The 26,984-nt window shown below is 38.1% G+C and overlaps 1 protein-coding gene across 1 annotated transcript in view; it reads right to left on the reverse strand.

The window, feature by feature from the left end:
* The window catches only part of ZNF804B (zinc finger protein 804B), a 522,963-nt gene extending 496,307 nt beyond the window's left edge, over positions 1–26,656 (reverse strand). The window contains 1 exon segment of the mRNA XM_070467413.1: positions 25,796–26,656. Coding sequence (XP_070323514.1) covers positions 25,796–25,903 — 108 coding nt within the window. The 5' untranslated portion in view covers positions 25,904–26,656.
* Positions 26,657–26,984: the final 328 nt, after the last annotated feature.

Consider the following 26,984-nt stretch of genomic DNA (forward strand, 5'->3'; position numbering starts at 1 on the left):
ATAAAGCATTTCAACTGAAATGATTCAAGGAGACTTGCAAAGTTTTCCAATTTCTCTATTTCTGCTTCCTACTACATCTTGTCACTTCTATAACCTCTCATGCTTAGGTGCCCATAAAAATGAACATACCACAATTTTTAGGATGAAGATGTTTCATCTTCTCCTTGCAGCATTTCCTTATCATTGCCACTATTTTTACAGCTATGTCCCTCTTTCTCTCTCTAGAAAGTATCATTCAAAAAAGTAAAATGAACCCATATATCAACTACCCACCTTCAACAAAGACCAACACCTCTTTAAAATCTATAGTTTGTTGGGAGTTTCCTGATGGTGAAGTGGTTAGGATTCTGGGCTTTCACTCCTGTGACCTGGATTCAATCTCTGGTCTGAGAGTTGAGATCCCACAAGTCATGTAAGTGTAGCAAAAAAGAAAAACAAAATCTATTGCTTATCAAGAACATGACTATTAACTAAGATAATATATGTTAGGAAAACATGTGACTACTATATATAAAATCGATAACCAATAAGAACCTACTGTATAAGCACATGGAATTGTACTTAGTACTTTGTAATAACCTATGAAGGAAAAGAATCTGAAAAAAAGTATATATATATATATATATGTATGTATAATTGAATTATTTTGATGCACACCTGAAATTAATACAACACTATAAATCAACTATACTTAAATTTAAAAAAAAAAATCAAGAAAGCAACCCCCTCTCAAAAGAATGCATATCAATACTAGAGTTATAAGGAGCTAATTAAATATTGTCCATCCCAGCCTAGGTCTCTCAGTAAGGAAAATGAGCAAGTAGGGACTTAATAAAGCACAGCACTGACTGATAATAAAGCAAGAACTAGACATTGTCCACATCTATCTTACGCCCTCTGGTAAAATCAAGACTACAGCTCTACTGCCTTATTCTTGGAACACAATATTTCTCCAGATCCACATAATAACAGCTGTTACTTTCTACAGTCATACAAAGCACAAATAACATGCAAAAATGTAAAGTATTTAAAGTTTGATACATTAGTCACATGATCATTGAGTTGAATTTTGAGGGGTGAACAGCTCAGTGATCAGTTGTAAGAAACAAAGAAGGTTCTTACCTTGGATATTTTTTTAACCAGGATGTCAAGCAAGAATGTACTCAATATCTATGTTTATTAGAATGATGGGCTTCCCTAATAGCTTGATTGGTAAATAATCCACCTGCATGCAGGAGACCCTGGTTCGATTCCTAGGTCAGGAAGATCCACTGGAGAGGCACAGGCTACCCACTCCAGTATCCTTGGGCTTCCCTTATGGCTTAGTGGGTAAAGATTCCTGAAATGCAGGAGACCTGGGTTTGATCCCTCGGTTGGGAAGATCCCAGGAGAAGAGATCCCATTGAGAAGGGAAAGGCTACCTGCTCCAGTATTCTGGCCTGGAGAATTCCGTGGACTGAAATCCATGAGGTTGCAAAGATTAGGACATAACCTAGTGACTTTCACTTTCACTTTCTTTCACTTTCATTAGAAAGATAAGATGATTTTTATAAAGGGATGACTTCAGAGGTTCCTGTATTATTTTCACCACATACAAGGGAAGGTAATTATGGGTTTGACATTTTCACTTTTGACCTTCAAATACAAATACAAGTTTCTAGAAACTGAAAATTTAAGGCTTTCATACAGCATTAACTTGAAAAGAGTTATGATGGTTTCCTCAAGGGTCCTCTTGCCCATAAAATCCTCTTTGAAGGATAATTCTTCAGAGGACCACTCACCCATGTCTGTTGCTAAAGATGGTACTCAGAGTATTTTATTATGTCAGGGGAGCTGGAAACCCACAGTTTCAGGTGGACATGTTCCACTAACAGAAGTGTCATTTCTTATCTTTGGCACTACTTTGTTCTTCTTGCTAATATTAACCAAATGATAGTTGTATAAGCACAAGTAATTAGTCTACAAATGATAATAAGACAATGTTTTCCCCATTGTATTTTTAAGAGACATCAAAATATCTCTTTAATGAAGATGACTCTCAGTTGACTAGTAGGAATAAAATGTTTGCATAAATAGAATTATGTGCATTTTCAGAATATAATCACAGACATAGAGACATCACTGTATATATTCATGCATGCATATTAAGCCCCTTCAGTCTTGTCCAACTCTTTGTGACCCTATGGACTGTAGCTCACAAGCTCCTCTGTCCATGGGATTCTCAGACTCAACTGAAACGACTTAACTCACACACAAACCCACACAAGAGAAACCTATTAATATTCATAAAATTGCTCCAAATCAAGTTGGAGAATCAGAGATTTAACTATCAAAGTTTAATACCTACAGTACAAGAAAAGCTTTGAATAAATAAAGCAGATCGTTTCTCTACCAATTATGTCCTCCTCACCTCTACTGACTCCCATATGAGATGTTCTGAGTATGGGTCACAACTGTGTGACTGTTATCCTCCCCTTCTAATCTCTCTCCTTCTGTACACATACAGCAGAGAGGCTGGACTAGTACTATCTACCAGGAGCACAGAAATCCCATGTGTACGGCGGCAAATGATGAAGCTAAAATCAGAAGCAGAGATGAGATGCCTAAGAATATTAGAGAAACAAAAGCACTTCAGCTCCTGATTCATTCTCCAGCCCTGGCTGAGGCCTGGTGGCATTTGCTATGTCTGAATCCTTCCAATAATCTTATCTTTTGCTCAGGTCAGCTGAAGTGGTGTTGGTGGGATCAGGGGTAGGGGTGGGGAACGGATATCTGTTTCCCTCTTGAAGCAAACAATTCCTTAGCAGCCTGAGAAATATTTGTCAAAGCAACCTACTCATACACAGGGCAAGGAGTTCTCAGTTTCACGTTAGAAGATTCATGTTCAAATCTCCTAATTTCTGCTGGCTGACTGAAACCTTGAGAAAATTATACCTCTCTGGGTTTTCATTTTGTCACCTATAAATTGAATGAGCACCCAAATATTCAATGAGAGAAAATGCATGTGAAAATAACCAGCAGCTCAATAAATGTTATTTTAGAGAGTGCTCTGCAAATTTGCCATTTCCATACAGCAAATTTGCCAGTTATGACAATAAGCTTTGAGACAAGGGCTTGAGATGGTTTGAATTCTGACCCACAGCCTTGGGATAGTTCAGGAATGCTGGGCCAATTAGCCAAGCTGTTGTTATATAATGCTTTCATAGCAAGAGTCAGGTGGTCTAGACATACTTTAGAAAACCTTCCAGCAGGGTGAACCACAGGGTAAGAGCTCTAGCAGGCTTTTGCTGCTGCTTTTCATATCCATGGGAAGAATCTGAACTACCCTTTGATAAATGCTCAAATACCAATTCAGAAAACTGTAGCCCTGATCAGTTAATTAACTTTTATTAATATGTGTTGTGAATACCCAATTTAATTCTTTACTAATAATAAGAACATTAAAAATATCACAAACCATTGTAATTAAATGGCTTAATATACATACAAAGGAATTTTTTTTTTTATTTCAAGAAGCTCAAATTCTAGTAAGATGAAAATGAATTTCTGTTGGTTTTCTGGGGGTTTGTTTCCATTATGTTTCTAACAAGAAATTGGTTACTTAATGTACCTGATAGAAATAAGGTAATAACCCCACTGTGCCTTGTTACCTGACATATAAAATTGATAGTTAATATTCACACCTATGAGCAGAATTGAAGGCAGAAGGAGAGGAAAGTGACAGAGGATGAGATAGTTGGATGGCAGCACTAATTCAAGGGATATGAACTTGGGCAGGGCAAACTCCAAGAGATGATGAGGGACAGGGAGGCCTGGCATGCTACAGCCCATGAGTTGGCAAAGGGTCAGACAGGACTTGGCAACTGAACTACAACTACATGAGCAGAATTAGTATGGGACAAAATTAGAAAACTACATAATAGGAGTGTAAGCAATACATACATTTTTAATCTCCTTCTATGGACAGATAATTTGGGGGTTTCACCTTGAAAAATTGTGTTATTTTCAATTATTTATATGAGATAAAATTTCTGAAAATTCCTTCACTTTTGAATTATTATGCATTCTTAGTGTCTTTGGGTTCTTGGAAAGTGCTTTATAGTTTTGTGTAATTGACAATAACAAGAGTTTAAGTCAGGACATTTATTAATTACACTTACACATTGGCCTGTCTCCTGAAAAATTTGTGTGGAGGTCAAGAAGCAACAGTTAGAACTGGACATGGAACATCAGACTGGTCCCAAATAGGAAAAGGAGTACATCAAGGCTGTTATTGTTACCCTGCTTATTTAACTTATATGCAGAGTACATCATGAGAAATGCTGGGCTGGATGAAGCACAAGCTGGAATCAAGATCACCAGGAGAAATATCAATAATCTCAGGTATGCAGATGACAAGAGAGCCTCTTGATGAAAGTGAAAGAGGAGAGTGAAAAAGTTGACTTCAAGCTCAACATTCAGAAAACTAAGATCAGCATCCGGTCCCATCACTTCATGGCAAATGGGGGAAAAAATGGAAACAGTGAGATACATTATTTTGGGGGGCTCCAAAATCACTGCAGATGGTGACTGCCACCATGAAATTAAAAGATGTTTGCTCCGTGGAAGAAAAGCTGTGACCAACCTAGACAGCATATTAAAAAGCAGAGACATTACTTTGTCAACAAAGATTCATCTAGTCAGAGCTATGGTTTTTCCAGTAGTCATGTATGGATGTGAGAGTTGGACTATAAAGAAAGTTGAGCACCAAAGAATTGATATTTTTGAACTGTGGTGTTGGAGAAGACTCTTGAGAGTCCCTTGGACTGCAAGGAGATCCAACCAGTCCATCCTAAGGGAGATCAGTCCTGAATATTCATTGGAAGGACTGATGCTGAAGCTGAAACTCCAATACTTTGGCCACCTGAAGTGAAGAACTGACTCATTTGAAAAGACCCTGATGCTGGAAAAGATTGAAGGCAGGAGAAGGGGACGACAGAAGATGAAATGGTTGGATGGCATCACCGACTCTATGGACATGAGTTTGAGTAAGCTCCAGGAGTTGGTGATGGACAGGAAAGTCTGGTGTGCTGCAGTCCATGGGGTCACAAAGTGTTGGACATGACAGAGAGATTGAACTGAACTTAACTGAACACATTGCTGTTCAAATGAATGTTTTGTCAAAATTTAATTTTTATGTATGTGTAGATACTCAAATCTTACATTTACCTCATGTTAATATTTTCATTTTTACCCATTCTAATCAACTAAGATTGAATGAGTGCATAAAAAAATGACCAAGGGGTTACAGGTTTATTAAGTGCCTACTAAGCACCAAACCCTGCAGCATTCAAGTGCTGTCATTTACCTGGATGAAGAAGACACATATCCTACTTCCAGGAGACTCAAAGAAAGAGAATCAAGCATGTGAGCCAACAATTAAAACACGATTCTCTTTTAATAAAGGAATATGAAAACTGTCATGGTGGCATGACAGTCAAGTGGTTTCACACTTGAGCTTGGATTCTGAAGATACAGGGTCCTAATACAACTCTCTCCCCCTCAGTAGCTGTAAAATGTGGAGCCTCATCTCATTTGCAAATAGAATAGTGACACCATCTTAAGACTTTTAAAAATTAAATAAGACAATGTGTGAAAGGTGTATTTGGGAACAGTGCATCTGATGTAGAGTGAGTGCTCCCGATCTGTTACCATGACGATGTACTGGGCATTAGAGAGGTGTTTTGAATTCCAGGAAAGCACTACAGAGGATCCCTAAGAGTTATCAGTGGAGAAGAGGAAAAAGAGCAAGTCATAAAACCTTCCTCAGTGCTGGCCTCTGAAGTTCTAAACTACAGGAGTATTTGCAAGTTCACATTGGTTCAATAATTTTACAAAATGTTAATATATACAACAAACTCATGGGCTGCTTGTTTAAACTATACATTCAGACCTGACTCAAGGTACAGTGATTCTTTAAATCTGCAGCTTAATCCCCTTTGGACAATAACCAACTAAGATGAGCTCGTAAGGCCATTCTAGCTTGATTTTGCTAGGCCATTCTGTTACTGAAGCTGAAACTCCAATACTCTGGCCACCTGATGCAAAGAGCCAACTCACGGGAAAGACACTGGTGCTGGGAATGATTAAAGGCAAAAGGAAAGGTGGGCGGCAGAGGATGAGATGGTTAGATAACATCACTGACTCACTGGACATGAATCTGAGCAAACTCTGGGAAATAGTGGAGGAGAGAGGAGCCTGGCATGCTGCAGTTCATGGGGCTACAAAGAGTCAGACATGACTTAGTGACTGAACAGCAACGACAAGCTTGATTTTTACTACAATTAACCCAGTTGCCATATTTGACATGCAATTTATTTTCCCTCTTAATCTTCCAGAATCAGGACAAAGTAACATACATACGCCAAAGGTTCTCATTACTGACTGCATTTAAATCAGACAAAATGATGGTCTCTCTCTAGAATACTCACAATACTTTAATGCCAATTATTGAAAAATGAATCAAAGATGAGAAAAGTCCACTTCCAAAACATATATCATACAAGTTTATTTGTCTAATGTGTGCTATCCATTCTAGAATGTAAATTCCATAACAGATAACATGGGGACTCATTCATATCAATAACTTTACTATCACAATGCCAGACACAGTTAATCAAGAATTATTTTCAGGAAAATGTAAAATGCTTCCATGCCAGGAAATGGGAGTGGTAGGAAAGATGGAAGGGATAGAATGGAGAAATAGTTAGGAACTAAAATGAGCAGATGTACTAATCTGTTGAGGGATTAAAGAAAAATATTCTCAAAATTCAAGCCTAGACTGTTCAATGATATCCCCAGCCAAGAAAGCATGCATTCAGTAGAGGATTAACTTAGTTTTGGATATTATGCATTTAAGATATCTATGGGAGATAATGACTAATGAATAACCACAGATGTCTATGAATCTAAAATTATGTGTTGTGGTAAACAGAATAATGGTCCCATAGATGCCCATAATTTAATTCTCAGAACCTGTGAATACTATCTTCATGTCAAAAGGGACTTTGCAGATGTGATTAAAACTTTAAAACTAAGAGCCTTCAGATGAGGAGAGGAGATTGGGTTGTCCAGGTGGGTCCAATATAATTCCATAAATCCTTTAAAGCACAGAGTTTTTTCTAGTTACAGAGAATCAGAGAGATGGCAGCCGGAGAAGAACTTGCTGGCTTTGAAAATAGAGATGGGAAGCCATGATCCAGGGAACATAGGAAAATTCTAAAAGCTGGAAGAGACAAATAAATTGGTTCTTCTTTAAAGACTCCTGAAAGAAAAGCAGCCCTACCTACACCTCGATTTTATCCTAGTGAGACCTCTGTGGGAATTCTGACCTACAGAACTGAAGAATAAGAAATTCCTGTTGTTTGAAACCACTAAGTTTGTGGTAATTTATTACAACAGCAATAGGAAACTAATACACATAAAGTCTGGGTTGAACATATACATCCTTCAGGTTTCTATATAAAAGATACAGTATAATTTCCTCTATTATTTAATGCCCCTCCCTCTTACTTTCTGCAATCTTGAAGTAAGTGATGTAAATGTAATGCTGGGTATTTCTCTGTTGCCAGTCAGTTTTCTATCCTAACCATTCCTCTCTCCCTAGGAACATAAATTGTGTATCCCATAACTCCTTGCCAGTTGGTTTCTGGTTAGGTCTACCAATGGAAAGAGCAAGCCTAATCAGAGAGGTATAAGAGTGGAAGTTGGCAAAAGGAAGGGAGCCATGATTTTCTTCCTTGGCTCTGTCTCCTGAGACCTTAGCACTTAGCACTCAGAGGTTCTAGTAGTGGTGGCAGCAGCCTCAGACAACTGCCAGCCTCTGCAGTAGGAGCACAGTGGTGCCAGCAGCCAGCAGTTGTAGATACAAGTCACTCAGGCAGCAAACCCACCAGCACCAGCGGGGCTGTCAGCTCTGGGATGATTCCAGAGCAGTGGTGACATGGTGTCAGAAGCAGAATCACAACCAGAGAAAGGCTTGTACAGTTTAGGCACCACTTTCCCCTTTGTTTCTCCAGCCCTAGGAGCTGCAGTGATTTCTTGTAGTTACTAACCTCTTGGTAATAGCATCTTCCCTTTTCTCTCCCTCAGCCTTTTCAACACATTTATAAACAATTCCTTGCATTGTATTCCCTCTGTTTGAAAAGCTGAGAATGTTTTTTCCCCCTAAGAAGAGAATATATGTGCATAAAAGCTTATACCTACACAAGGACTTTAATATTTACTGATAAAGCAACATAGAACATAGACATAACATATATAACATTTAGTTACCTAATATGTCTTCACTTCAAATAGTTTACTATTAAAGCAGGTTGTTCCTGGGGAGAGAAAATAATGGAAGGGAAAATCACATGATTGGCCCATCAGAATTTTCAAAGGAAGTAAAATAAAGATATTTAAATAGTAAGAGTGTGAAATGCTTATCACCACAGAGTTAGTAATTTGAGATTAAATATCTATCTCTATAGAAGAGGAAAATTATACATGGCAGCAAAATCATAAAAACAATTCATGTTTAACACAATTCACTTTGATGAAAACAAGAAAAATGGAAAAACAACTTCAAATGTATCATTGTCTTGAATTAAAGCTGTATCAGGAAAGCAGGGCATACTGGGCATTTTCATGATAAAAGTTGTGAAAACACAGGACTTCGACTTGCAACAGTTCTTTTAAACAGAAAGCTAACCAGCCTGCACTTGTCTTCAAGAAAACACAGCTACAGTAAAAAGCCATCTTAAAAGACCATTCAAAACAGCAACAGTTTCAACAAGTTGTTTGAGTGCAGAGTTCCCAGTCTGTGCTTAAAAGAGTTTAAGAGGTCAAGGAAATCTGTTTGTAACAGAACAAGCCAAGTGCTCTAGAAGTAACCATCACCTGCCTTTCACTGCACACTTACTATACACCCAACACTTTGCTAAGAACTTAGCATTCATTAGCTCATTCACATCTTTCAGAGGCCCCATAAGGTGACTATCATCACGGGTGAACAAGCTGAGGCTCTTAGTGCTGAAGCAGTCATATAGCAAGTTAGAACTGGAGTTGGAGGTCAAACCAGTTCAGTCCAACTCATCTATATGTTTAACTACTTCTCTATACTAAATACAGGAAGGGAAAATGTCTATGCTCTCACCTTAAAAGTCTAGTGGGTGGAGAGTACAGACATGGAGAAAACAAGGCAAAATAGGTATACAGACAACACCATAAAACCCTACACACATCATGGTTTTTATTTTAAAATTTTAAATAGATATAAAAACATGCAACCTTCGTCACCAAGAAACACTGGAAGGAACTCCTCTTTTAGCGACCGCACATGTATTTCAGAGATGCAGAGGCACCTCATCTAAGGAAGTCAGTGATTATTACTTTGGGTCTTTAATGTTATTGTCTTGTTTCTAATACCATTTGATTGAATTTTCCTAAAAAAGACAAAATGAGTTTCTATAATTAATTCAAAACATTCTAAAAACCTTCTATTTTCCTTTGCTTTCTGGATAGAAAAATGCTATATATCCATAAGACAAGAAAATGTTCATTTGGCCAGACCACCCCAGGTTACCCTAAAACAACAAAGAAGAGTATTTTGGGTGAAGCTGAAATCACGATATCATTTTTCCGTATAGATCTATAAAGTCAATCCTCAGTTCTTCTTCCCTTATAAGGCCTATTTTTAATTGACTTACACAAATGATTAATGATGATCCAACTCCCATACTCTCATTTTCTTATTTGTAAATCATTTCTGATTTTTATTTGTAACAACATAAGAAGCCATGGTTCCTATCTCATTTGGTAAAACCCACAAGGAGTAATTAGGAGTACCCATCTCAGGACCACAGAGTGTCTGGTTCTGTACTAAGATTAAAAACCATATTTCCAACTGAGATGGTATCTTTATTTCCTTGTCACACGGCCTACAGGAGCTTATATGGTTGGCCCTTACCTGCCAGTCCTCCCTTATTTTGCACCCCTTAAGCCCCTTAGATGGGGCTTTCCTCATAGCTCAGTTAGTAAAGAATCTGCCTGCAATACAGGAGACCTGGGTTCAATTTCTGGGTTGGGAAGATCCTCTAGAGAAAGAAATGGAAACCCACTCCAGTATTCTTGCCTGGAGAATCCCATGAACAGAGGAGCCTGGCAGGCTACAGTCCTTGGGGGTCACAAGAATTGGACATGAGAGCAACTAAATCACCTCCAAGTCCCTTAGATACCACGTCTGTTGTGTTTACCTCACTCTCATCAGCACCTTGGACAGTGCCCGCACAGCATGTTGTAAGGGTCCCAAATGATATGTGAAAACAGGATCTGAACTTCATGGGTTTTGAGGTTTTGTTGTTGCTCAGTTGCTCAGTCTTGTCTGATTCTTTGCGACTTGATGGACTGCACCTGCAAGGCTCCCTTGATATTCACTATCTCACAGAGTTTGCTCAAATTCATATCCACTGAGTCAGTGATGCCATTTAACCATCTCATCCTCTGTACCCCTTTCTCCTTTTGCCTTCAATTGTCCCCTGAATCAGGGTCTTTTCCTATGAGTCAGCTCTTCGCATCAGGTAACCAAAGTATTGGAACTTCAGCTTCAGCATCAGTCCTTCCAATGAATATCCAGGGCTGATTTCCTTTTAGGTTGACTAGTTTGATCTTCTTGCAGTCCAAGGGCCTCTCAAGAGTCTTCTCTAGCACCACAGTTTGAAAGCATCAATACTTTGGTGCTCAGCCTTCTGTTTGGAACTGGGCAACAACAACAACTGTCACATCCATGCATGACTACTGGAAAAACCATAGTTTTGACTATACAGACCTTTGTGATGGGACCAGATGCCATGATCTTTTTCAATGTTGAGTTTTAAGCTTTTTCACTCTCCTCTCTCACCGTCATCAAGAGATTTTTTAGTTCCCCTTTAGTTTCTGCCATTAGAGTGGTATTATCTGCCATATCTGAGGCTGCTGATATTTCTCCTGACCATCTTGATTCCGCCTTGTGATTCATCCAACCTGGCATTTTGCATGATGTACTCTGCATATAAATGAAATAAGCAGGGTGATGATATATAGCCTTCTTCTACATCTTTTCCAATTTTGAACCAGTCCATTGTACCATGTCTGGTTCTAACTGTTGCTTCTTGACCTGCATACAGGTTTCTCAGGAGACAGGAAAAGTGGTTTGGTACTCCCATTTCTTTAAGAATTTTCCACAGTTTGTTGTGATCCACACAATTAAAAGCTAATTTAGCATAATCAATGAAGCAGAAGTAGGTGTGTTTCTGGAATTCCCTTGTTTTCTCCATGATCCAATGCATTCTGGCAATTTGACCTCTGGTTCCTCTGTCTTTTCTAAACTCAGCTTCTTTCTACATCTGGAAGTTTTCAGGTCACATACTGCTGAAGCCTAGATTAAAGGATCTGGAGCATAACCTTACTAGCATGTGAAATAAGCACGATCATATGGTAGTTAAACATTTGTTGGCATTGCGTTTCTTTGGGACTGGAATGAAAACTGACCTTTTCCAGCCCTATGGCTATAGCTCTGAAGACAGTTATAACTGCCCTGAGAATCTTTCTTTGGGAACCTGGGTTACAGGTGAGTTTATCGTCTATGCAGGATAGCAAAGAGCTCTTCCAGGACCTGTTAAGTCTTCTTATTTCTCTTAGGGCCTTCCTCTTAGAGGTCTCCATGCTCAAGGGGCATGTAAAGACCTTTCAAAGCAGAACTTTGAATTAAGACTCATCTTTACTGCTCCCTTCTTACGCTTTCATTTCCACATTGGTCTTCATTTTCTTTTGGGTACCTAACACCTGAGTTATTGGATTAAGAGAAGAACTTTTTCCAGCTCCTTCATTTACATCAAAGAGTACATCAGTAGCAGGGTAAAGGATATTTCTTATATATATTTGCATCTGGTTGTTCCTGCAATGCAGAAGACCTGGGTTCAATCCCTGGGTTGGGAAGATCCCTGAAGAAAGAAATGGCAACCCACTCCAGTATTCTTGCTTGGAGAATCCCATGGACAGATGAGCCTGGCAGGCTATAATCCATGGGGTCACAAAGAGTTGGACATGACTGAACACACACACACACACACACACACACACTCCAATTTGTATAATGGGAATGTCTGGCATTAGCCACTGAAAACAGAAGGTTCTCCACAGAATAGAAACAGCATCTTCTCTAAGGAGGTGGCCAACCATGCCTTCTCCCAAGGGAAAGGGAAGCACTCAGATCCCCACACCCCCACACAAAGTCCTGTCTAGTGCTCTGATGCAGTCTCCCCTCTAGGAACTCTCTCTACCACATCCGTTCATCCCTCAGCCAGTTATACTTTCAATGCTGGTCTAGTGGGCTACATCCCACAATGACATCAGCAGGGTCACAGAAACACTGCCTTCAATTGCTGTCATTCCCTCAGTCTCACGTAAGCAGCCAAAGTTTCAAAAAACAACCAAAAAGTGTACTAAGATCCAAAATAAAACAAAACAAAAAGAACAAAATGGTAAAATCTACAGATAAGTTTAGAACTGTCTAGGCAAAAATTACTTTTAAGCTCTGACCTCAGTGCTCAGTGCCATGGGCCAACCAACCATCCTCTCTCTTCATACAATTCAGGTGCCCCCCTCACCTTCTTTCTTCTGCTTTATCCAAATGAATTTGGTCACTTACCAAAGCATGCAGATAGAATTACTTTCAAGTGTATTTGCTGCTTGTTTGGTATATTTGGAAAATATACCTTCATTTCTCATAGTGTGATTTATCTTTCAGTTTTTCTACATAGCCAATAAGGGTTGGACACATAGCAGACCCTTACAATACTTGTTAAACATGACTGGACGAATAAATGAATTAATGACACTGACTTCCCAATTAAAATGTTCTTCTGTCTCCAGTTCTAGAAACCTTAGGCTTCTCCCAGACCAGGTTCCTATATCCAGATTTCTGTCCCACACAATGGTTATTTCCCACTGACTCTAAAGTCTGCTCAGGGACTCAGTTTAGGAAAAAACTTGAGCTTCCTTGAGTTTATTCATGAAGGTGTTCCTGAAATCCCAAAGTCACCTTACTGTTTTTTATAAAAACTTCAAACTTAGAGTGAATGTAATAGATAATCAATGTCTAGTGATGGAATTAACTGGCAATGTGTCAAATAGTTAATTAAGTTACTCTGGATAAGATATACGCATTTTAATTATGTTTTGGAAACAGCAGATACTTGCCCCTTGTGGTCCATCTAAGTGGTATTCAAATCATAAAGTTCCAGGGCTTATGCCTAGATGTATTTTCCCTTCCCAGCATCTCTGCCCAGAGGAAAAAGAGAAGATTTTCACTATTCAAGCTTCCCCCCAGCTTTAGCCAAAGGGTCAATCTATTTTGGGCTTCCCAGGTGATTCTGATGTAAAGAATCTGCCTGCAATGCAGGAGACACAGGAGATGCAGGTTCAATCCCTGGGTGGGAAAGATCCCCTGGAGGAGAGCATGACAACCCACTCCAGCCTTCTTGCCTGGAGAATTCCCTGGACAAAGGAGTCTGGCAGGCTACAGTCCATAGGGTCGCAAAGAGTTGGACACAACTGAAGTGACCGAGTGTACATGCATGCATCCATCTATTTTGCCTGGCTCCAAAGATTTCCTTTGAACTAATAATATACGAAAAAATAAAAACAACTACAACATGAAAACCACTGATCAAACATTAGTGAGTTGTTTCCGAACAGGCTGGTAAGAAATTGTGAGGTTGTAGGTTCCTCCCATATTTCATCAAACACAGTGCTCATCATAATCAGAAACTGAATCTTAGAGCTAGCCTTATATTCACAACTTAATGAATAATTTAAAACTTTATGTACCCAAATCGGTGTCACACAAGTAGATCACAAGTTGTACTCCAGTTACTGTCTATTGGATCTAATTCTATGATCTTCAGATTCAGTGATGCTTATATAAGTTCACCTAATATTCCCTATGAATATGTTTATGTCAATTATAATTTTGTTCCAGATATGCCTTCTCAGGACTTCCCAGGAGGCTCAGTGGTAAAAGAATCCCCCTGCTAATGCAGGAGACATGGGTTCGATCTCTGTGTCAGGAATATCCCCTGAAGGAGGAAATGACAACCCATTCCAGTATTCTTGCTTGGAAAAATCCCATGGACAGAGGAGCCTGGTAGGCTACAGTCCATGAGGTTGCAAAGAATCAAATGCGACTTAGCGATCGAGCACACATGCATGTATGCTTTCTCACCTGTTCTATTTCTTGTAGAAAACTGATTTTCTCTATAATTTTCAGGGATGGAGTCTATCCTGATGATCACAGAGGATGTAACTGAATACGATTATTAAAAAGTTTACAGCAAAGTGACTTACTATTGGTAGGAACACATAAAGAAAATTTATTGCAGTTTATTACTTTTCCCTTATAATGCAATTTCACAAATCTTTCATCTATAAAGATAAGAAAACAAATCATCAGTGATTGCCACTAAAGGTTGCTCCAGCAATATCATGCAGAGCTCTTGAACTCACAGTATGTAGCATATGGATACTGGAAGATGAGCATTTTATTGAAAGCACATGATCAGTTCTTTAAACATATTTAAATTCATTTAATTTAGGATTGATTAATATGAGCATTGTTTGGGTTTTATCTATAATCTTCTTGGCAATAATCCTGTTTCCATAGCAACACAGGCTTGTATTTTATCCTTATGCATGTGTGTGAGATTATAACAACTTTTGTAATAAAGTTTACATATCATTTGCACATAAATTTCATTTTTTATGAGAAGTCCAAGATAGAGGTTTCTTTCCTTTAATCATTTACTAGCTTGCCACTAAATACATAATTCACATATCCTCAAATAATGAGAATTCAACAGAGCCATTCCTAACCAAAGATATTGAAATCTACATGATGGTCAGATCTTTGAATTTCAACTTGTACTATTGAAGGAACAATAATGAAATACTTCACAAATTTCACCCTGGATATGATCCGTGTGTTGTATTAGCATGAATCCATTCATTCTTACAGATCAGTATTCTTTTGTTCATTTCAAATAGTTAACAAGTTAGCTGTGTCAGTCAAAGTGAAGTAGGATAGTAAGCAGCTAAAACATTGTCTAGTTACCTACACCTACCCAGAAAGAGGACTTTGCTGTCAGCTGAGCTGCAAGAATATGTATTTCCTACTATAACTCTTTCTAATATCATTTTTTAAAAAAATAAGACAGTTTATGATCTGGGATTAGGACAATAGTCGCTTTTGGTTTCGGTGATGCTTGATAAGAGGCACACCTGGTGCTTCCAGGAAATTGTAATATATCCACATCTGGGGTATTAAATGGCTATACATTTACAATTTGTGATAATTTATATATTATGTTATTCTTTAATACAAAATGTAAAAAGTAACTTTCTATTTAGATACTGCTATGTCTAGAATAGGAATGTTGAAGATTTTATGAAATTATAATTGTTATTTTGACTCATCCCATTACTTTTTATTTAAAGTTAATATTTTTCATAACCTAGGAAATTTGCAGATATCTAAATCAAAGACTCAACAAACCAAGAAAAAATATGCTTTTAAAGTGATCTGGTTTGTAGTCTTAAGTTTATTTTCTGTTTAAAGGATGTATACAGTATGAAAAGGAACTATTAAAAAAATAGACATGATTTAAAAGTGTGGATATTTTTCTAAATATATGATAATATTTTACTGAGTTTATTATCACCTTTCAAGAATATCAGCCATTAAAAAAAGAAACAGCATACTGTATTTCAAAACATCTATTACATTAAACAGTGTAATAAAGTATTTTGAGTTGCACAAAATTCAACTAATAAATAAGAAAATAATGTAAGTAATATACATGAAGAAGGTTAGTTCTCACAAATTTTTCAGTCCTCTACTGAAAAATCACCAACTATCTCTGAATAGTTGAAAGGACATAATACTGAAGACAGGGTAGATCTATCCTCTTGTTTCCAAGGGGCACACTGAGGAAGAAAACTGAGTAAATAGAGGCAGAGACATTGGGGGAGGGCAGAAGGAGACACAGTCTCACTAGAGGATCAGTCACTTTGGTAAGCAGAGAAGCACCCTACCACTGGAAATGTTTGCCCATGTTAAGAGTAGCTGTATTCATTTCCTATGGGTATTCTGGCAAATGACCACAAACTTACTGGCTTAAAAGATAACACATTTATTATCTTACAGTCTGTTAATTCAGAAGTCTTACTAGGCTAAAATCAATGTGTTAGCAGGGCTGTGATTTTTTCTGGAGACTCTACAGGAGAATCTATTTACTTGCCTTGTCTTGCTTCAAGAAGTCATATGCATTCCTTGACTTGTGGCCTCTTCCTCTATCTTCAAAGCCAGCAGCATAACATCTCAAAGCTCTCTCTCTGACTCTGACACTTCTGCCTTCCTCTTATAAAGGTCCTTGTGATTCTACTGAGTTCACCTGCATAATCCAGGAAAATTTTCTCAACATCCTTAATTTAGTCACATCTGTATAGTCTTTTTTGCTATGTTAAGTTAAAGCCAAAGGTTTTAAGGATTATAATGTGGGCATCTTTGAGAAGTCATTATTCTATCATAATGATATCTTAAAATGTATATAGTGGCTGGCTAAACCAGATTGTTAAAATTCCTTCCAATTTTTATATCCTCTAAATAAGATAAATAAGTCAAATATTTGTTAACAACTGGAAAAAAGAAGAAAAAAAAAAAACTGACCATACGAAAGGCCTGATTCTCTCCACTCCAGAGAGTATTACTGTCTTTCTGTATGTCTAGTTGAAATGGCTGGATATTTTAATAAAAACTCATTATTTAGAAAAAAGTCCAAGATTCTTTTGAGGATAGTGACCACATCCTGACTTATCCAAGACAAAAAAAAGTATCAGTACTAGCAAAACCTTATTGGAAACTGTGATTGATAAGTTTAAACCACTGGAGAGGGCAGGCAATTATGAAACCACCACTTTGCAGCTGCTCCAGGATGGTGCTTTCTCAAAGGCTACAGTGGCCAGTGACAAGGAAATGATTGTCTCTTTTTCAAAAGAAAGAAAATGAGAACAAGATAGAGAGAAATGGTGTGAAAACAACTATCTTTCCTTCTTACTACACACTTCTAAATGGGAAGGGAACGGTCAAGTTCCTAACATAATTCATTTCACAGAGGCTATTAAATATGTGCCAATGAAAAATATGGCTCAACTAACTCAGGTATGAATTTCATCCATTTATATATAGCCATTCTTCAGCCTCTTGTGGCCTTTAACAAAAGATGTTCTGGAACAGTTACATGGAATAAAGCACTTTGCAATTTGAAATAATAGGAAGTATTATATTATACTTGAGGCAATTGACCAAAGCATCTTGGTAGAATTTGAAGTAAGAAGCATCACCATGAAAAGAGTGACCACAAAATCCAGTAGAACAGTTTGCATTCTAACAGATTATAACTAACTTGGGGAAAAACAATTCTCTAAGAAAATATTTTCTTCTTGGAGCTACCAGAAGGACCAAAGGGAATATATATAACAATTAAATTTCTATTGAAATTCTTTTGTTTTCTATTGAAACCAATAATAAACCAGAAGCTATGCCCAGCTCTGAGAATATAAAGAAAATGACAAACATGACTTCAAGGATCTCACAACTCATGGAGAAATGGAGACAAATAAACACAGTGATTATGAGCAATGATGTGACTGTGGCCTGAAACAGAAGCACCGATCCCTGGGACTTCGTGTAGATTCACATGAGAACACAACTGTTTCCATTTGAAAGAATAATTTAAACATATCCCAAGAAAAAAGGATTTGTAACAAACAGAATAGCATGTGCAATGACAAAAAGGTCCACAAACACATGTCACAGTAAAGAATTTTGAGTAGTTCAGTACGACTGGACCATAGGATTCGGCAGAAGAGTTAAAGCTGAAGATGTCCAAAGGGGCTAGATCATGAAAACTCTTAGATACCACCCAAGGACTATGAACATGTTCAGATAATGTGAATGTAAGTAATATGGACACCTCTTGTCTCTTCATATTCAGATGAAGCAAATCAACAAGAAGGGTCAGATTTCAATGGAGCCTCCTCCATTCTCTCCATCATTCAGTAAGGGGCTCAATAGTTACTTTCTCTTTACAAATGGTATTTATATTATTCACAAAGAGGAAATGCCTATCACCTTTGCTTGCCAGGGAACATGTTACAGAATAAAATTATTCATAGCAAAATGGGGACCTGAAAAGGATATCATATGTAGGGAGAAACTGACAGTATTTTTCTGCTATTGAGGAGATAATATGAGACAAATGAACTGCTGCGTAACTGTGGGAAAGGCTTCCCAAATAGCTCAGTGGTAAAAAATCTGCTTGCCAATGCAGGAGATGCAGAAGACTTGAGTTCGATCCCTGGGTCGGAAAGATCCTCTGGAGAAGGGAAAGGCAACCCACTCCAGTAGTCCTTGGAGAAGGCAATGGCGCCCCACTCCAGTACTCTTGCCTGGAAAATCCCATGGACAGAGGAGCCTGGTGGGCTGCAGTCCATGGGGTCACTAAGAGTTGGACACAACTGAGCGACTTCACTTTCACTTCTCACTTTCATGCATTGGAGAAGGAAATGGCAACCCACTCCAGTGTTCTTGCCTGGAGAATCCCAGGGACAGGGGACCTGGTGGGCTGCCGTCTCTGGGGTAGCACAGAGTCGGACATGACTGAAGCAACTTAGCAGCAGCAGCAGCAGCAGCCAGTATTCCTTCCTAGAGAATCTCTTGGACAAAGGAGCCTGGCAGGCTATATTCCACGGGGTCACAAAGAGTCAGACATGACTGAGTAACTGACACAGCATGGCAGGGGAAAAGGCAGGGGAAAAGGCAGGGGAATAGCAATGGTATGTGGGTTCTGAAAGATGATATGGGGGAAGCTCTAAATTTTCAGCTGGAGATGAAAATTATTAATATGTATGATTGATGAACAGAGAAGGAACATGCATGCTCAGGTTGGGGAGCAGACAGAATGGGATGGTTCTTAAAATTTGCAGAGACCTATGTCTCTGAAGTTAGAAGTATATGCCAACATTTAGTCATGAACCAAAAAAGATGTTGAAGAAACTAGTAACCATGCTAATGAAAGGAATAAGGATCAATGGCAAGAAGAATAACAGGGAGGTAAAAGACTGTTAAGAAAAAAAAGCTAATTGGCAGTACTCCTTTCAAAATAAACTATATTCTGCTTCTTACACCCACACAAAAGTGAAATCAAACTTGCCAAAAGGAATTTGCCAATTGTCAAAGCAAAAAATTGGCAGCTCTAATTATACTTGCTACAAATGAATAAAATGAATACTCTCCATGAATCACATTCAAAGCTGTCTAGTCTAAAATCCTGAGTAGCATCCTGATAGTTGGATAGTCTATATTTTATTATTTTTTTATAGCCTGACTTGCTTTCACAACAGACTTAAGTCATCTAAAAGAAACTTTATACATTAAAACAATAAATGTAAAAGAATGAGAGTTACAGAAAATAAACTAAAAATAAAAGCTAGACCAGGAATAAGAGGTAAGTAGGAGTGAGAATCTCATGTTGCGTTGAAGGTCAGCATTAATCCCCATCACTCTGGGAAGCCAGAGATTGGTCTCTAGGTTTCCTAACAGTCCAAGAAGAAAGGGAATATAGATCATGATACAGCTCTCTTTATCTCTCAAGGAAAATTATATTATCAGTTTTTTAGAAGGTAATGTTTAAATTTTAGGTATCAAATTTAAAGGAAAGAAGTGTTCACTTTTAATTCAATGTATGCTATTAGGGATTCATCTCAGGAAAAGCAAGATCATTAGTGATTACTTTTAAAAGTCCTTTCCATTTTAAATAGTATATAATATTCCCTTGCATTCTTGTGTTCAATAAGCTAACAATGTCTTAGTTACAAATGAGAATGCTGTCTACCTATTACACAGTTCACCTTTCCACAGTTTCTTTTCATATCCAATAAGCATTTCCAATGCAAGAAAGACTCTGGAACTTGGTGACTGATATATTCCTATTATCATCAGAACTCTGCATTTTATGAGAGTATATCAAATATTTAATATCTCTCTCTAGACCTTATCCACTAAGTAAGCCTGATCTATCTACAAGACTGCTGCTTGTCATTTTATAAGAATTACCTGGAAAACTCTGTTAAAACCAAAAGATATTTTTAAGAAAAGTAGCATTTTTATCTCAATTTTGATTCAAATTATTTTCTACACAATATGTATGTGTATCCTAAAGAATTATTCTAGCATTGCGTAGTTTAACAAACCAAATTCATACTGAAATGCACTTCATAAAGTTATTCAAAATACATATTACTCTTCTCAATCTTTGCTCTCAGTACAGCTTTAATCCTATTGACATCTCAAGCCCTATTAATATTTAACACATGAAAACTATGTCTCTAAGTGAAATCTTACACAACAAAGATATCACAGTTATAAGTTTTTTTTTTTTTTAACAAAAGTACAAATGATTAAGTTCTATGTTAAATAACATCCCCATTTAGCCACATGATGAAAGTATCTTTTATTCTGTTTCCAAAATATGGGAAATAAACCTAAAATAGAGTTTATGTTAATTGTTAATCTAAAAGAAACAAATCAAGAAATTGACCCATTAAATTATAACTGTGAGATAAATGCAGTATGAGCTAATAAAGCCACAAGTTATAGCACTCAAATATTCATTGGGTTCTTCTTATTGTGAAAACTTCCTGAAGTTACAGAAACATGAATTAAGTCCTAGAAAGTTGAGAGTTATTCTGGAAAGCACAAATGCCAACTACAAGTTTCTATAATCATTTAGTTGGGAAAGAGAAGAAATGGGTTGAAAAGGTTATGAGAGGAAAGGAGATTGCTTAATACAATATTTGACATAGCAAAGAAAACATGCTCTGTAAGAATTGTAACTGCATCTTCCTTTAGGAAAACATCTGAAAGTTTCAATATGAAAGGCAGTATATGTATTCATGAATTCAAGAAGAGGCAGGTGACTTCTCTATTGGAGAACATATCCTCATAATTATTCTTGGCACATGAAAAGTGCAACAATTTGAGAACATTTTTGGATATGTTTAACCATGTACTTATTAAACATAATGGAAATACATACATTTATTATAGTCATTTAAAAAAGAGCAAGGTCGTAATTGCACTCATTCCTTCATAAGGGGTTCTCTGAATAAATGCATGCTCAAGGTAATTAATCTGTACTAGAACTTCATTCATTTACACATATGCATTGATAATTTTTAAAAGAGAACTTTATAGAAATGTTTAGTCCATTTAAAATGCTCACTCATTTATATGTCACCTCTTTCAATTAGGTAATGCAGTCAGTCATACAACTTAGAATAAGATCACTAAACAAAACAAGAATTAAATTAAACAATATCATCATCCAAGGATCCTGATATGTTGCTGAGATGAAAATCCCAAGAATTTTCTTCACATCAAATGTTTCAGGGGTAGACAACAGATATTCCCAGAAACAGATATTCCTGGGTGTCTATAGAGTTCCTAGGAATAAGTACTTTTGAAGAAGTATCATTTTATCTAAGCTTCCAAAGAATGGTAATAAGCTGACCACGTACCACAGATAAAACTATGATTATTGTTAACATTTAATCACTAGATAAACTGAATGACAGTCTTACTATTGTTCACACACAGATGAAATAAACTGTAATGAACTATACACAGCTCTTAAATGTGATATCATATTTTACATTACTTAAGATAGCTAAGAATATAGTCAAATATTTTTGACACTACATAGAGGATATTACTTGTTCATTTGAATTCAAACATGGTGGTAGAAGAACTTTCAGGTTCCTGAGTTGTAAGAAAGTTGAACTTTTAACAGCTCTGACAGTAAAGGTTATAACTTAGTATATAGGTAGCTTCTTGTACTTGAGCACTGGTAACTAGTGTGTATCTGTACGCACGTGTGCTAAGCTGCTTCAGTCGTGTCCGGCTCTGTGGGACCCTATGGACTGGAGCCCTCCAGGCTCCTCTGTCCATGGGATTCTCCAGGCAAGGATACTGGAGTGGGTTGCCATGCCCTCCTCCAGGGGATCATCGTACTGACACAGGGATAAAACTGTATCTCTTATGTCTCCTACATTGGCAGGCAGGTTCTTCACAGCTAGCGCCAACTATGAAGCCCATGTATCTATATATTTATGCATAAATATATGCAGGCATGTGCGGGCATGTGTGTGTGTGTGTGTATGCATCTGTGATTTTTAAAGTCATCATTCAATCTTATTATATATTTGGAATATGGTGGGAGATAAATATACTAAAATGTGGGAGTTAGAATATTTTCTAAAGTTGGAGACTTTTACCAATATGCACTATGTGATGCTCTGTCATTTTTTTCTCTAATCTATTCCTCTATTTAAAGTAACGTAAACTCTCTCAAATCAATTATTCACATCTTAATTAGGATAAAAAGCAAGAAGCTATTTCTTCATGCCAAGTCACCAAAAAGAACAGAGATGCAACAGATAAGACATTTTCATGTTTTCACTTTGATGATAGGAACTGAATTTCACTCTAGGATTTTTAGTTTACTGATCTGTGAAAAATGTTTAGGGGTAAAATGCTTTATTTATTTCTCAAGTATCCCATTAAGTATTTATTACAAGAGTTCCATGTAATGATTCAATGTTTTCTAAATGAAATCTTTTGAAATAAAAATGTATATAAATATAAGCACCCCCTTTTTACTGTCAGTTTAATATATCATGTGTTCAAATTCTATAGACATGTCATTTTAATATGACAAATTATACAACTACTTTAAATTTATAACTGAAGAATTATATCTATAAAACATTGAAATGTTAAATTCATACTACCCAGGAAAATTTATATCAGAACTATCAAAGAAAGAAACTCTTATTACATCAAAAAAGGAATTGTGGCTATTCTCCATTCTAAACAAAGTTACAAAATAATCTTATTCAATGATTCTGTTATGTGCTACTTTCAAACAGCTCTACTAAAACAGAAAAACATGGATTAAAATAGGAAAGACAGATTAAGAAAATAAGAACCAATATTTAAATTATTGTAGAACTAAGTGAAAATGAGTTAAATACCCCAATCCACAGTCCCAGATAAGCTGAGTTTTAGTGAGTAGAAATAACTAAATTATTGACACAGAGGTCAATTTGAGACCATTCTGGGCATTAAATTTGAAAAACATACCTTCTGAGTAGCTATGTTTTAATAAAAAATAAGTGATTGTATACCATGAGTTTGCTGATGATAAATACTTACAAATACTCATTACATATGCTGATGAAAAAAATCAATAAACTTCTGCTAACCTGAAAGTAACTGAAAGTAAAAAAAGATGTGTAACCTGTTTTCACCTTTATGCTTCACAACTCATTAATGAAGAAGGCATATATAAACTCATCTGGACCAGGAAACTGTTACTTAAGTTCTCAAGGGTCTAGGGTCCAGAAGATAGTGACCTATTTCAATTTAAGGAGAAAGATTAAATGTTATGCAAGGTGAAGGAAATTCTGACTTGTCTCAACAATCTGCCAGTGACAGAGAATGAATAAACACCAGTTTTCACGTATGCTCATCTCATGTGAGAAACTTTTCAAACCTTGAAATAATCATTCGAATCCCACAGTAAAATGCAAAAGAAGAAAAAATATATCAGGTTTAGGAAATACACAAACTAATTCAGATATTTTTAAATGATGCAAATGTAATTTAAGTATAGTCAAACGTGTAAACTGTAAACATTGGAGAGAACAGTCCAGTGAGTCAAAATATGACACCTAGGTAAAAGTAAACAAATCAGTATTTTCGTGAAAATCAGCTCAATAATAAATAATGTCATGTAGGTGTGAGCTCTGGTCAGCAGGAGAGCCATGTGGATTATGGGCTATTTTCTTACATCCACATTCATATGTCTGGTCCCTATGGGGTCATTCAGGCTCCTAGGAAAATGAATGAGCAAAGTGGGATGGGGGGTGTGGGGAGAGGAAGGACTCTTTTTGACCATATAACAGAAATTTTCTTTGCAAGCCCTTCAGATTTTGGAAGATTAACACTTCCATATTCTAACCAACTTAAATAGAACTAAACAATAAAAGAACTATGAAGTAATTCTCCCTTTATTCCTTGAGTGATTAAGGGACATACACCTAATGCACTATCCAGTTCAGATTTCTACAATCAGAGAGTTTGGGAAGACAGCCACAGAGATTATCAAAGGGTGGAAAAAAAATAACACCTGTGAGGCAGATGGAACATTCTAGGTTTTCTAGATGAAATGAACTTAAAGAAAAGTTTGAAGGATTTAAGTCTGCTCTATGGAAGATTCTGACACCATGGGTTGTTAAATAATAAGGTGGTTTGCTGAGACTGCAGAAACTCTAGTTCTGAGAATCTTTACAAACAGGAAGGATTCAGACCAACTGCTCAGAAACACTGAATATGGGCTTTATTCAACTAAAGCTCTCCAAGACCCTTTTAACTCTATGAATTTAATTGTAAATGCCAGTATGAACAGTATATTCCATCTTACACTTTTGACTCAGTGCTAAATAGTTGCAGGGGGATTGCAATGACCTACTTTTTACAGTGCGTGAAAAAAAATAGTTTGTCACAGTCAGGAGTCCTAGTGATATCTCTGGTACCTGCACTTTCTGATTTCAGATTTCTCATGCAAATCACACACTGTCTTTAATCACAGGTTTTTATAATATATTGCAGTTTTGAATAGTTCATGCTAATGAAGAATTAAAAACCAATAGAAAGTACCAAAAAATGAAAATAAAAATCAAACCACTTCAGTTTTCCCTCTTTATATTATACATGAAGGTACTGGCTTTTCACATTAAACTGGAAAAAAAAATGTTCTTCAAGTTTAGATCCTTAGTCACTTACTAATAATTCAACACTTTAAAAAGTAAATCATGACTTTTTTGAAAAACATTTGAATCCTTAAAAAATTCATCTATAATATGTACTAAGAATGAACTAAAATATATACTGAAGCCATAAATTCTAATCAAAATCATTTAACAAAAAATACTAAAACAAATAGGAGACTAAATTGAATAGTTTACTAAATTAAGTAGCAGTCACTCAAATTTGCATATCAATCCATCTATACATAATACAAAAAAGACTAATTATTGCCACAAAGAACTCTTTGGCTTTTCTTAAAGTACCTGCATAGTGAAACATTATATTGCACCATATGGGCATCCAACACTTTTCCTTTGGCTAGAACTCTGATGCAAAAAGCTTCAAAGAGTTTATTTTCTTATAAAGTAGTGCAGCATGGTTAAACTAATCCCAACTGATAATTTCACAAAGCATGGCTATAAAGTGCCACTCAAACTTTCTATACTGCCCAAATCAGCAGATTCATAACTTGACACAACACTCAAGAGCTACTTTCACAATCCCGCACTTCACTAAATTCTGTAAATAGTTGCATCCTAACCACTACAGATATTAATGACTGTGTTGAAAATACACATGTGAACCCACACCCCCATGAGCAAGCCTCTCAACAAACTGCATAAACAGACACAATATACTTATGAGCAAGGTAGATACCCATCTCCCCTTCATTGTGCCAGGACAGCATTTCTATTTATATTAACTCTGATGGTGGTATGTGTGTGTGTCTGCGCGCGCGTGTGTGCAGGTTACCGGAGAGGGAGATCCATTCTTGCAGAGGGGCCCTCTGAAGACTCCTTTAATGCCCCGGTAGTGACCATTGCTGAGATGTCTTGAACTGATGACCAGGTAACAAGCCATGTGGGGTCCGGGCGGGAGGTGTAGAGTCTCAACTCCTCACCAGGCGACCAGCCTCGGAAATGCGGGCTGGTTTCTCAGCAGCAACAGTGACTGCCACCTCCCGAGACGAAGCGGCCAGCAGTAAGCAGGGGACGCTGCGGCGGCGCGTCCCGGCTCCTTGCCCCGCGCGGGGCTCCTGCTGTCAGCAGCAGCTGCTCTGACGGCGGCGGTGGCGGCAGCGGCAGCCACAGAGCACTTAGGGGACCCGGCGAGCCAGTCCACATGCTGCTCTGGCCAGGTGGCTGCTCAACCGCCGATCGACGATGTATATTTTTTAAGGACAACTTCCTGGGTCCGCTAGGGGATCAGCAACTCCTCCTCCCTTTCCCTCCCGCCCCCGCCTTCGCACTCCGTGCGCGCTCAGGGGATGCTCAGGCGCGGGTCCCCACGGTCTGGCCCGGGCGTCCGCGGCGGGGCTGTGTCTGCGGCGCCGCGAATCAGCAGCAGCGGCAGCCTTCGCGGGGACAGTGGCGGGGAGTCCTCGGAGCGCCAGATCGCTGCCCCCGCTGCAGTGGCGGGAAGCGGGTGGGGAGGGACGGGCGGGCTGGGGGGAGAACTGGGAGTTGGGGACGCGGAGACTTGTGAGTGGGGGCTGTCAACGGGACGGCTGGGAGCCACCTGGGAGGCGGGGGGCTCGCCAGTGGCTCGGCGCGGCGGTGACAGCTGCGGCGGCGTCAGGAGGCTCTCCCGGGTGCGGGAGGCGCCGCTCCAGCATCCCGCCGTCAGCCGCCCAGAGCCCCTGTCCCTCTCTGCCCTGTGTCTCTGGGCCAACTTTGTGCTGTGTTGGGGGCGGGGTCCTGCGGGGTGGGGAGCGGTGCACGGTGGAGGACCTGAGCGGGAGGAGAGCCTTTTCTTTACTCTTCCCCGCCTGCTCGCCTTCAGCATTTCTTCCGCGCTCCGGCTGCCGGCCGCGCTGGCCAAAGCAACAGCTCCCCACCCGGCTGTAGGGATGTGCTACGCAGCCCCAAATAGGGCAGATTAGAGGCGCTATAGTAGGTAATGGATGGAGGAGGAAGTAAGTTTTAGATAGAAAACTTATATA

Source organism: Odocoileus virginianus, chromosome 1 (genome assembly GCF_023699985.2).
Source record: "Odocoileus virginianus isolate 20LAN1187 ecotype Illinois chromosome 1, Ovbor_1.2, whole genome shotgun sequence".
Taxonomy (NCBI): Eukaryota; Metazoa; Chordata; class Mammalia; order Artiodactyla; family Cervidae; genus Odocoileus; species Odocoileus virginianus.